Below are 13,120 nucleotides of genomic sequence, written 5' to 3' on the forward strand. Positions count from 1 at the left end.
ATTTATTGGCCTTCAATCCCATCAATTTCCCTAACACAATTTCACGCCTAATAAGGATATCCTTCAGTTCCTCCTACTCACTAGACCTTCGATCCCCTCGTACTTCCGGAAGGTTATTTGTGTCTTCCTTCGTGAAGACAGAACCAAAGTATTTGTTCAATTGGTCTGCCATTTCTTTGTTCCCCATTATAAATTCAGCTGAATCCGACTGCAAATGACCTACATTTGTCTTCACTAATCTTTTTCTATTCACATATCTATAGAAGCTTTTGCAGTCAGTTTTTATGTTCCCGGCAAGCTTCTTCTCGTACTCTATTTTCCCCCTGTTAATTAAACCCATTGTCCTCCTCTGCTGAATTCCAAATTTCTCCCAGTCCTCAGGTTTGCTGCTTTTTCTGGCCTATTCATAAAGGCCAAGATTCCATTTGGGTTTCGATTAAACACCACCCCCCACCCCCCCCACTCCCCCAGCTTCCTTTTTCTGGCCCGTGCTGTTTTATATCTACTGTACGAATGCAAAAAGAAAAGTGAAATCACGAGTGAAAATAAGGAAATGTTCCATGTAAAACCAAAGACTTTCATTGAACACAACACAACAGTGAGGGGAGGGGAGAGATCCATTTTAAGCTCTTTATAAAGACTCCAAAAAAAGGGACACAATCTCTTTCCAGAAGTACCCAATATATGAACATGCATGATTGCCATGCAGACCACTCTGCAGAACTGCTTTTCCCTTCCCCCCCCACCCTCTTTCCCCAACTCCTCCCCCAACCCCTCGGTTATTTTCTTTGTAAAGTTTGCCCATAAAACCAAATCTTAAAAATCAGACCCATATTAATCGAAGAGAAAGTTGTTCAAAACAAAATCAAAACCGCCCCCCACCCTCCGTAAAAAGATGAAAGGAAAAGAAAAAAAATCCATGGTTGCCATTTACGCGGAGCAGAGAACAAGAGACGACGGGTGAAATCTCGGGTATTGGGTCTTGTGGCCGAGCTCAATGTCGCCCGTCCTGGCTCTCGTCGGTCTGTGGCTGTGATCCGTGCTTCTCTGTGTATCGTCTGTTTTGGGAAAGGGGAGAAGGAGGTCAGAGGTTACACGGAAACAAGGCGGGGAATTTGGGCGAGGCCGCTGCAAGGCGCAGGGCTGGTCTGAAAGATCAACTTGGCGTTTCTCACCTTGAGCGGCGCGATAATTCACGGTGTATATTTATGTGCACACAAGTCCCCGCCGCCGGCGATTACTTGGGGGTCCGCACCCGGCCAACTGATGCCAGCGTTTGCCATTGCTGGTCAATGGCAACGGCAGAGGATGTGCACCGTATTGAGCACGCCGGTTATTGCAAGCAGACTCTGCTGTTCGATTCACTCCCTGTACCATCTACAAGATGCACTGCCGCAAGGCTTCTCCGGCAGCACCTCCCAAACCCGCGACCTCTACCAGGACAAGGGCAGCAGGCGCATGGGAACACCACCACCTCCACGTTCCCCTCCAAGTCTCACACCATCCTCATTTGGAAATATATTCCTTCGCCGTCGCTGGGTCAAAACTCTGGAACTCCCTCCCTAACAGCACTGTGGGAGCACCTTCACCACACGGACTGCAGCTGTTCAAGGCGGCGGCTCACCACCACCTTCTCGAGGGGCAATTAGGGACGGGCAATAAATGCCGGCCTTGCCAGCGGTGCCCACATCCCGGAACGAATAAATTAAAAGGTGCCACTGCGACTACACCCAGACTGGGCGCGCCAGGACAAGACGGGCAAAGTCTGCCACCCGGACTGCCATAACAGGGCACTGCCGGCGCGGATCACAGATCCTCCGGAGACCAGCAGGAGTGTGAACTGTAGAAACATAGAAAACATAGAAAATAGGTGCAGGAGTAGGCCATTCGGCCCTTCTAGCCTGCACCACCATTCAATGAGTTCATGGCTGAACATGCAACTTCAGTACCCCATTCCTGCTTTCTCGCCATACCCCTTGATCCCCCGAGTAGTAAGGACCTCATCTAACTCCTTTTTGAATATATTTAGTGAATTGGCCTCAACAACTTTCTGTGGTAGAGAATTCCACAGGTTCACCACTCTCTGGGTGAAGAAGTTCCTCCGCATCTCGGTCCGAAATGGCTTACCCCTTATCCTCAGACTGTGACCCCTGGTTCTGGACTTCCCCAACATTGGGAACATTCTTCCTGCATCCAACCTGTCTAACCCCGTCAGAATTTTAAATGTTTCTATGAGGTTCCCTCTCATTCTTCTGAACTCCAGTGAACACAAGCCCAGTTGATCCAGTCTTTCTTGATAGGTCAGTCCCGCCATCCCGGGAATCAGTCTGGTGAACTTTCGCTGCACTCCCTCAATAGCAAGAATGTCCTTCCTCAGGTTAGGAGACCAAAACTGTACACAATACTCCAGGTGTGGCCTCACCAATGCCCTGTACAACTGTAGCAACACCTCCCTGCCCCTGTACTCAAATCCCCTTGCTATGAAGGCCAACATGCCATTTGCTTTCTTAACCGCCTGCTGTACCTGCATGCCAACCTTCAATGACCGATGTACCATGACACCCAGGTCTCTTTGCACCTCCCCTTTTCCTAATCTGTCACCATTCAGATAATAGTCTGTCTCTCTGTTTTTACCACCAAAGTGGATAACCTCACATTTATCCACATTATACTTCATCTGCCATGCATTTGCCCACTCACCTAACCTATCCAAGTCACTCTGCAGCCTCACAGCATCCTCCTCGCAGCTCACACTGCCACCCAACTTAGTGTCATCCGCAAATTTGGAGATACTACATTTAATCCCCTCGTCTAAATCATTACAAATACACACGCTCTCTAACGCAGTTACTGAGGAGAGCGGGGTTAGCGAAGAGCATCTGGAATAAAGTTTGGGACAGCGCGGTTTATGACATCATTCGCCGGTGATTTGGGTGGACTGTGAATGCCGGGTTAGCGTCGGAGAAGCAGGACCCCTTTCACCGGCCGCCTCCTGCAGCCAGCAAACCACGTCCAAACCGAGGGGCGACCACTGTACTTTATATATAAAACGGTACTGACCTCCTTGCATAGGCATATAGGGCTTCTTTCCTTTCCTGCAGGGACAGGTGTCTGTCAATTGGTGATTTCTCAAACGTCATTTTAGAAGCAGGCTTTGAAAGGAGAACAAAATAAAAATACAATCAGGTTAAAAAAAAAAAGCCATTCATAGAATCATAGAAATTTACAGCGCGGAAGGAGGCCATTTCGGCCCATCGTGTCCGCGCCGGCCGACTCAGAGCTATCCAGCCTAATCCCACTTTCCAGCTCTTGGTCCGTAGCCCTGTAGGTTACGGCACTTCAGGTGCACATCCAAGTACTGTTTAAATGTGGTGATGGTTTCTGCCTCTACCACCCTTTCAGGCAGTGAGTTCCAGACTCCCAGCATCCTCTGGGTGAAGAAACTGCCCCTCAAATCTCCTCTAAACATCCCCCCAATTACATCAAATCTATGCCTCCTTGTTGTTGACCCCTCTGCCCATCATGGACATACGACCTTACCGGGTCCGCACTCCCCTCCGGCTACCATCCCATCCCGAGATTCCCTTACACTAAAATCATCAGATCCTTTCCGAATCCAGCGCTCACTGCACTGGGTTGCAGCTTAAAACTATGACCAAGTTACAGATTAGAGAGAACCGACAGAACTATTCTCACGCCGTGGAAGATCAAGGATGATACAAATGGGATAGAAACATAGAAAATAGATGCAGGAGTAGGTCATTCGGCCCTTCGAGCCTGCACCACCATTCAATAAGATCATGGTTGATCAGTCACCTCAGTACCCCATTCCTGCTTTCTCTCCATACCCCTTGATCCCTTTAGCCGTAAGGGCCACATCTAACTCCCTTTTGAATATATCGAACGAACTGGCCTCAACAACTTTCTGTGGTAGAGAATTCCACAGGTTCACAATTCTCTGAGTGAAGAAGTTTCTCCTCATCTCGGTCCTAAATCCCTTATCCTTAGACTGTGACCCCCGGTTCTGGACTTCCCCAACATCAGGAACATTCTTCCTGCATATAACCTGTCCAATCCCGTCAGAATTTTATATGTTTCTATGAGATCCCCTCTCATTCTTCTAAATTCCAGTGAATATAAGCCTAGTCGATCCAGTCTTTCTTCATATGTCAGTCCTGCCATCCCAGGAATCAGTCTGGTGAACCTTCGCTGCACTCCCTCAATAGCAAGAATGTCCTTCCTCAGATTAGGAGACCAAAACTGTACACAAAATCAAGGTGTGGCCTCACCAAGGCCCTGTACAACTGCAGCAAGACCTCCCTGCTCCTATACTCGAATCCTCTTGCTCAAATCATCATCATCATCATAGGCAGTCCCTTGGAATCGAGGAAGACTTGCTTCCACTCTAAAAGTGAGTCCTTAGGAGGCTGAACAGTTCAATACAAGAACCACAGTCCCTGTCACAGGTGGGACAGACAATCGTTGAGGGAAGGGAGGGTGGGACTGGTTTGCCGCACGCTCCTTCCGCTGCCTGCGCTTGTTTTCTGCATGCTCTCGGCGACGAGACTCGAGGTGCTCAGCGCCCTCCCGGGTGCACTTCCTCCACTTTGGGCGGTATTTGGCCAGGGACTCCCAGGTGTCGGTGGGGATGTTGCACTTTATCAGGGGCAGTTAGATGCATTTCAGAAGAGGAGGTATCGAGGGGTATGTTTGGATATGACCCAGGTACAAGCAGCGATACGACCGAAGTTAAAGAGTTGACTGAAGACTCTTTTTTTTAACCGGGGTTTCCTGCCAAGCTCGCCTCAGTGGACCCAGGAAGCTGACTTGGGACGTTGCCCGAGGCACGGGGGCGGGACGGGATGGGTGCCGGTCAGGAGCTGCCGAAGTTACCGCAGCGAATACCGAAGCAGGCGGATGCAGTCGCTGGTGTTTACCTTGGCGGCAGGTCCGTACTTTGGTGCTTTCTTCAGAGAGCTGATCAAATCGCAAGGTGTCAGGCGAAGTTTACTGGACAAAGACGAGCTGGACGGACTGACCGACACTTCCTCTGGGGTGAACTGTACCCTTCCCTCCAGCAGGTTCGTGATGGTGGTATCAACGCACTTCGTACTGACTGAGGACGTGAAAAGCAGAGCAAGGTCAACGGACAGGCTCAAGACCACTTAGACGGACTACTTACAGCCCACCCAGCCCTCAAAAAAAAAACACACAAAAACTGCAGCACAGCAAGGGATGTTTTGTAATGAATATTTAAAAAAAACATGCACAATTCCCAATATGGTTTACCAACACAAAAAAATAAAGAAGCTGCATTTAATAGAGCACCTTACACGACCTCAGGACGTCCCAAAGCGCTTTACAGCCAGTGAAATACTTTCAAAGCCTAGTCACTGTTGTAATGTAGAAAACGCAGCAGCACCTCTGCATACGGCATTGGCTGCGAAGTGCTCGGAGACACCCCGAGGTGGTAAAAGGTGCTTTGCAAATGCAAGTCTTAAATGGTCGTGGTAGAGGCACTAATGGTTGCCTCTACAGCAACGACCCTTCTGATGTGTGGGGAAGAGAGGGGGGGGGAATAAATATGGGGATGAGAAAAGTGGGAAAGAAACTGGAGAATGGGGGAAAAAAAAAAGACATCCTACCTAAGTCCATCTTAATGACACTGAGTGGGATGTGAGGCAGCACCTCTTTGACCTGCTTTGCCATTCCGGTGATGCGAACATCCTCCGCGGATAGGCTGGTGATGCTGAGGCCTGGCAGGAAGGTCTGAGCACGAGCTCCTGAAGGATGACTGTTAGCTGTTGAAACAAAGATTAAAGCTTCTAACTTTGGTTCTCTCGTCGCACTGCGCTCAGCACCAGTGCGTCTAACCTCCCAGGATTTGCTACACCAGCAGCAACTTCTATTTATATAGCGCCTTTAACGTCCCAAGGAACTTCACAGGAGTATTACGCGATAGAAATTTGACACCGAGACGCACAAGTAGAAATTAGGGCAGGTGACCAAAAGCTTGAGGTAGGTTTCCAGGAGCGTCTTGAAGGAGGATAGAGAGGTAGAGAGGCGGAGAGGTTTAGGCAGGGAGTTCCAGAGCTTGGGGCCCAGGCAACAGAAGGCACGGCCACCGATGGTTGAGCGATTATAATCAGGGATGCTCAAAGAGGGCAGAATTAAAAGAGCGCAGACATCTCGGGGGAGTTATGGAGATTACAGAGATAGGGAGGGGCGAGGCCATGGAGGGATTTGTAAACAAGGACGAGAATTTTGAAATCGAGGTGTTGCTTGACCGGGAGTCAATGTAGGTCAGCGAGCACAGGGGGTGATGGGTGAGCGGGACTTGATGAGAGTTCGGACACGGGGCAGTGAGCACAGGGGGTGATGGGTGAGCGGGACTTGGTGAGAGTTCGGACACGGGGCAGTGAGCACAGGGGGTGATGGGTGAGCGGGACTTGGTATGAGTTCGGACACGGGCAGCCGAGTTTTGGATCAGCTCTACTTTACATAGGATAGAATGTGGGAGGCCTACCAGGAGTGCGTTGGAACAGTCAAGTCTAGAGGTAATAAAGGCATGGATGAGGATTTCAGCAGTGGATGAGCTGCAGGCAAGGGCGGAGGCGGGTGATGTTACGGAGGTGCAAACAAATATATTTACATCAAGTTAACTGCTACTTTTGCGTAGAAAATATACCCCATGGAGCTTCACAGCGGCATAAGGGAAATGTAACTCAAGCTGAGGAAGGGCAACCAAAAGATTGGTGGAAGTGGTGGTTTGAAGGTTGGAGGGGGGGCTCCAGAGAATGGGATCAAGGCGACGGAAGGCACCGTTGCCAAGGGTGGGAGATGAGTTGGGAGGACGTGCACCGTGGGTCAAAGGAATGGAGCATTCAGTGGAGGTTGTAGGACACAAGGATGATCATTTTAAATTGGACGGTATTGGGAGCCCATGCAGGCCAGGGAGGACTGGTGCGATGGCCGAGTGTGACTTAGCCCAGGATAGGATACGGGCAGCAGAGCTTTGGTTTATGGAGGGTGGAGGATCGGAAACCAGCCCAAGAGAAAGTGTTGGAACAAAAGTGAGCCTGGAGGTGACAAAAGGAACAATTCAAGAGTTCAGCAGCTGATGGGCAGAGGAAGGGCAATATCATGGAGGTGGAAGCAGGCAGTCTGTGTGATGAGAGGATATAGGGTCAGAATCTCAGATCAGGGGTGAACAGCATGGTGAAGTTGCGAACAGTCAGAGAGAGGTGAAAAGCAGCTTGTGGTGTGGGCTGAAGATGATGGCTTTGGTCTAACCAATGTTCAACTGCAGGAACTTACGACAAGGGGTTGTCTTATGAAGAAAGGTTGAGCAGGTTGGGCCTGTACTCATTGGAGTTTAGAAGAATGAGAGGGGATCTTAATGAAACGCATTATATTCTGAGGGGGCTTGACAAGGTGGATGCAGAGAGGATGTTTCCCTTTGTGAGGGAATCTAGAACTTAGGGGGTATAGTTTCAGAATAAGGGGTCGCCCATTTAGAACAGAAACAGAGATTTCTTCTCTCAGAGGAATCTTTGGAATTCTCTACCCAAGAGAGCTGTGGAGGCTGGGTCATTGAATATATTTAACATGGTGATACAAATTTTTGAATGATAAGGGAGTCAAGAGTTATGGGCAGCGGGCGAGTAAGTGGAGTGGAGGCCAAGAAAGGATCAGCCATGACAAATTTGCTGGAGTTCTTTGAGGATGTAACGAACATGATGGATAAAGAGGAACCAGTGGATGTGGTGTATTTGGACTTCCAGAAGGTATTTGACAAGGTGCCACATAAAAGGTTACTGCACAAGATAAAAGTTCACGGGGTTAGGGTTAATATATTAGCATGGATAGAGGATTGGCTAACTAACAGAAAACAGAGATTCAAGATAAATGGTTCATTCTCTGGTTGGCAACCAGTAACTAGTGGGGTGCCGCTGGGATCAGTGCTGGGACCCCAACTATTTACAATCTATATTCACGACTTGGAAGAAGGGACGGAGTGTAATGTAGCCAAGTTTGCTGAATATACAAAGATGGGAGGAAAAGTAATGTGTGAGGAGGACACAAAAAATCTGCAAAAGGACATAGACAGGCTAAATGAGTGGGCAAAAATTTGAAAGATGGAGTATAATGTTGGAAAGTGTGAGGTCATGCACTTTGGCAGAAAAAAAAATCAAAGAGCAAGTTATTATTTAAATGGAGAAAGATTGCAAAGTATTGCAGTACAGCGGGACCTGGGGGTACATGTGCATGAAAAGGATAGTATGCAGATACAGCAAGTGATCAGGAAGGCCAATGGTATCTTGGCCTTTACTGTAAAGGGGATGGAGTATAAAAGCAGGGAAGTCTTGCTACAGCTATATAAGGTATTGGTGAGGCCACACCTGGAATACTGCGTGCAGTTTTGGTTTCCATATTTACGAAAGAATATAATTGCTTTGGAGTCAGTTCAGAGAAGGTTCACTAGGTTGAATCCGGGGATGAGGGGGTTGACTTACGAGGAAAGGTTGAGTAGGTTGGGCCTCTACTCATTGGAATTCAGAAGAATGAGAGGTGATCTTATCAAAACGTATAAGATTATGAGGGGGCTTGACAAGGTGGATGCAGAGAGGATGTTTCCACTGATGGGGGAGACTAGAACTAGAGGGCATGATCTTAGAATAAGGGGCCGTCCATTTAAAACTGAGATGAGGAGAAATTTCTTCTCTGAGGGTTGTTAATCTGTGGAATTCGCTGTCTCAGAGAGCTGTGGAAGCTGGGACATTGAATAAATTTAAGATAGAAATAGACAGTTTCTTAAACAATAAGGGAGTAAAGGGTTATGGGGAGCGGGCAGGGAAGTGGAGCTGAGTCCGTGATCAGATCAGCCATGATCTTATTGAATGGCGGAGCAGGCTCGAGGGGCCGTATGGCCGACTCCTGCTCCTATTTCTTATGTTCTTATCCAAGACTGGATACAATTCAAGCAGTCAACGCAGAGGCCGCAGAGAGGTGGAGTTGCATTTCACCAGCGTGTGTGTGAAACATGGCCCCAATGCTTCAGCTAATTCTGTTTGTAGATAAGGGAGCAGAGGGAAGGCCTAGGATAGATCCTTGGGAGATGACACAGCAGGGAATGGAAGAGCAGTCCTTGATCGGGATGCAAAGGCTACAAGCACATAGACAGGAGTGGAGCCAAACAAAGGCGGTCCCCCTGAGCTGGACAACAGAGCAGCTGTTGTGGAAGAGGATCGGATGGTCAGTTGATGAAGCCTGCAGAGTGAGCGAGGAGGAATAATGCACCAGGGTCACGGCTGGGTACACGGTCACATTTCAGCGGTGTGGGAGAGGCAGAAACGTGATGGGGCAGACCTGAGAGACGACAATATATTCAAGGACCTTGGATATGGCATGGTAGTTAAGAAGGACAGAGGGATCGAGGCGGGTTGACGACGACAGTGTTGCGAGGCGGGTGCCCAATAACGGCTAAACTGAGGGTTAGGAAGGCAACTTAGTGAGATTGGGGTCGAAGGGGAGCAAGAGATAGGTCGCAAGGATGAAATGAGCTCGGAGAGGGCAAGAGGAGAGATGGGAGAGAAAGAGGAAGATGTAGTGTTCAGGACGAGTGCGGGGATGGGATGGTGGGAGGTCGGCTCACCGGGGCCGGGACGGAGGGTCACCGGGGCCGGGACGGAGGGTCACCGGGGCCGGGACGGAGGGTCACCGGGCCCGGGACGGAGGGTCACCGGGCCCGGGACGGAGGGTCACCGGGCCCGGGACGGAGGGTCACCGGGGCCGGGACGGAGGGTCACCGGGGCCGGGACGGAGGGTCACCGGGACGGAGGGTCACCGGGGGGCCGGGACGGAGGGTCACCGGGGGGCCGGGACGGAGGGTCACCGGGGGGCCACCGGGGGGCCGGGACGGAGGGTCACCGGGGGGCCGGGACGGAGGGTCACCGGGGGGCCGGGACGGAGGGTCACCGGGGCCGGGACGGAGGGTCACCGGGGCCGGGACGGAGGGTCACCGGGGCCGGGACGGAGGGGAAGAAATCGAAGAGATCTTCAGCCAGAGGTTGGCAAAGAGGGGATGTTAAAGAGGAAAAGTATGATCTGGAAGGCTGCTTCAAGCTAAATAGTGACATAAGGAAAAAGGACACTGGTTCAAACTGGTGACAAGCTAGATTCTTCACACCATGCATGAGCAACCAGAGGTGTGGTGGTGGAGGTACAAACCGTGGTATCATTTAACGGATGCTGTGTGGGATGGGAGGTGCTCGGGGGAGGGAAGAGAGGAGAGAGATAGAATCTTTGGTGGATGGAGGAGCTCTGCTGCGTCCAATGTCCATCCTCAACCATATCCGCCTGATGACAGTGGAATACAAGATATTTAAATCCTACTGCACCGGGCACAGCCAGCTCCGACTGCCATCACGCACAACGACTGATTAATTGGTCCACTGATCAATCGGGGCTGGTCGAAGTTTGGAACTCTCTTCCGCAAAAGGCAATTGATGCAAGACCAATTATTATTTTTAAATCTGAGCTTGATAGATTTTTGTTAACCAAAGGTATTAAAGAGATATGGGACAAAGAGTTGGGTCACAGATCAGCCGTGATCTCACTGAATGGAGGAGCAGGCTCGAGGGGCTCAATGGCTTCCTCCTGTTCCGATTAAATTGCCTCTCCTGTATTTTGGGCTATCGGGGATGAATTTCTGGGCCTTTTTCTTTCAAATGAAGGTTATTTTCCTGTGGCGGGAGTTTAAAGTTCCAGTCACTGGTCAAAACTATGAACTATTTTTTGTTAAAGGGACAAATGTACTCTGATTAGTAATCCGGGAGGAACAGTACGGAGCGGGTTAAACTATAACCAACGGCAATTAGATATTCTGTACGGCACTGGAGAAGGTGCAAAGGGCCGCAAGGCTGATACCAGAATGGAGAGGTTATACTTATCAAGGAAGGCTGAACAGGCTGGGGTTCTTATCTCTGCAAAGGAGAGGGCAGAGGGGTGACCTGATAGAGGTCTTCAACATTATGAAGGGGTAGATGCTAAGAGGATGTTTCCCCTTGTGGGAGAATCTAGAACCAGGGGACATAGTTTCAGAATAAGGGGTCGCCCATTTAAGATGGAGATGAGGGGGAATTTCTTCTCTCAAGAGTCATGAATCTTTGGAATTCTCTACCCCAGAGAGCTGTGGAGGCTGGGTCATTGACTATAATCAAGGCTGAGATAAACAGATCTTTGAACTACAGGGGAGTCAAGGGTTATGGGGAACAGGCAGGAAAGTGGAGTTGAGGCCAAGATTAGATCGCAGTGAATGGCGGAGCAGGCTCGAGGGGCCAAATGGCCGACTCCTGCTCCTATTTCTTATGTTTGATAGGGTGGACGTAGAGATGTTTCCACTTGCAGGGGAGACCAAAACTAGGGTGCCATAAATGTAAGATCGTCAATAATAAATCCAAGAGGGAATTCAGGAGAAACTTCTTTGCCCAGAGAGTTGTAAGAATGTGGAACTTGCTACCATAGGGAGTGGTTGGAGCAAGCAGCATAGATTCATTTAAGAGAAAGCTAGATAAACACATGAGGGAGAAAGGATTAGAAGGATATGCTGATAAGGTGAGATGGAGAAGGGTGGGTAGAGGCTCATGTGGAGCATAAACACCGCCACGGACCTGTTGGGCCGATTGGCCTGTTTCAGAGCTGGATGTAATTCGATGTATTTGCATACCTTAATTTGAGAGCTGCAGATTGATACGTGGTAATTCTTAAAAACGTCAAAAACATTACATCTCAAGTCTTGAATGACTGAGTTTGCAATCTAGTTATAACTTGGCTTCTATTTATTACAAGGGGTTGTCCCCTCCCGACATGAAACAGTCACACAGTACATGCAAATTCATACAAATAGCCAGAATGCAACCCTGACCTGAGTTGGCTGCTTGCGGTGCAATGTGCTTCATTCTTTTGAGGTATTCCACTTTATCGGACTTGGTATGAGGAGTCGATACAACACCGAGTTCCGTAGCTAAATGCTACCAAAAGAAAATTATCAGACTTGGAGACATATAGGTGACGGTGAATTGAACAGCCAAGATCGTATTAAATGGTGGAGCAGGCTCGAGGGGCCAAATGGCCTACTCCTGCTCCTATTTCTTATGTTCTTATGTAACTGAGTGTTGCTTAGAGAACCTGTATTAACGGCTATTAACTCTGCATCCGGGAAACCCAGACAATAACGAATGCTTGTGTCAACTTGCACTTATAGAATCATAGAACGATACAGCACAGAAGGCCAGTCGTGCCTGTTCGAGCGCTCTGCAAGAGCTATCCGATTTATCCCACTCCCCCTGCTCTTTTCCCATAGCCCTGCAATTTTTTTCCTCCATCAAATATGTATCCAATTCTCTATCAAAAGTTACAATTGAATCTGCTTCCACCGCCCTTTCAGGCAGCGCGCTCCAGATCACAGCAACGTGCTATGTAAAACTGTCTCCCCTCATGTCGCCTCTGGTTCTTTTGCCAATCACCTTAACTCTGTGTCCTCTGGTTATCGACCCTTCTGCCAGTGAGAACAGTATTTCCTTATTTACTCCATCAAAACCCTTCATGATTGTGAACACCTTTATCAAATCTTCTCTTAACTTTCACTGCTCTAAAGAGAACAACCCCAGCTTCTCCACGTAACTGAAGTCTCTCACCCTGGTACCATTCTGGTATAATCTCCTCTGCACCCACTCCAAGGCCTTGACATCCTTCCTAAAGTGTGGTGCCCAGAATTGGACACAATACTCCAGCTGATGCCTCACCAGTGTTTGATAAAGATCTAGCATAACATCCTTGCTGTTGTACTCCATGCCTCTATTAATAAAGTCGAGGATCCCATGCTTCCCCAGAACTGCATGGGCAGCCCTGCTTCCTTCCTCGTTGGGCTGGAAACACACTGATCAAGAAAGCCCTCTTGTACACATTTCAAGAATTCCTCCTCCTCTTTTCCCTGTGCACTGTCACTATCCCAGTCTATATTAGGATAATTGAAGTCCCCATTATCACTGCACTATAGTTCTTGCATCTCTCTGGAATTGGCCAGTACATTTGCTTTCCTATCTCCTTCCCACTATTT

General features: G+C 49.0%; 1 protein-coding gene across 3 annotated transcripts in view; it reads right to left on the reverse strand.

The window, feature by feature from the left end:
• Positions 1 to 768: 768 nt before the first annotated feature.
• The window catches only part of aup1 (AUP1 lipid droplet regulating VLDL assembly factor), a 48,092-nt gene continuing 35,740 nt past the window's right edge, over positions 769 to 13,120 (reverse strand). For 2 of the 3 annotated variants that reach the window (XM_070866788.1, XM_070866787.1), the window contains exons 8-12: positions 11,927 to 12,032; positions 5,646 to 5,801; positions 4,938 to 5,116; positions 3,061 to 3,152; positions 769 to 1,058 (exon numbers count right to left, since the gene is read on the reverse strand). In XM_070866788.1, coding sequence (XP_070722889.1) covers positions 995 to 1,058; positions 3,061 to 3,152; positions 4,938 to 5,116; positions 5,646 to 5,801; positions 11,927 to 12,032 — 597 coding nt within the window. In that variant the 3' untranslated portion in view covers positions 769 to 994. The remainder of the gene's footprint in view (positions 1,059 to 3,060; positions 3,153 to 4,937; positions 5,117 to 5,645; positions 5,802 to 11,926; positions 12,033 to 13,120) is intronic. The other variant, XM_070866790.1, reaches the window with a different exon arrangement.

Source organism: Pristiophorus japonicus, chromosome 2 (genome assembly GCF_044704955.1).
Source record: "Pristiophorus japonicus isolate sPriJap1 chromosome 2, sPriJap1.hap1, whole genome shotgun sequence".
Lineage (NCBI taxonomy): Eukaryota > Metazoa > Chordata > Chondrichthyes > Pristiophoridae > Pristiophorus > Pristiophorus japonicus.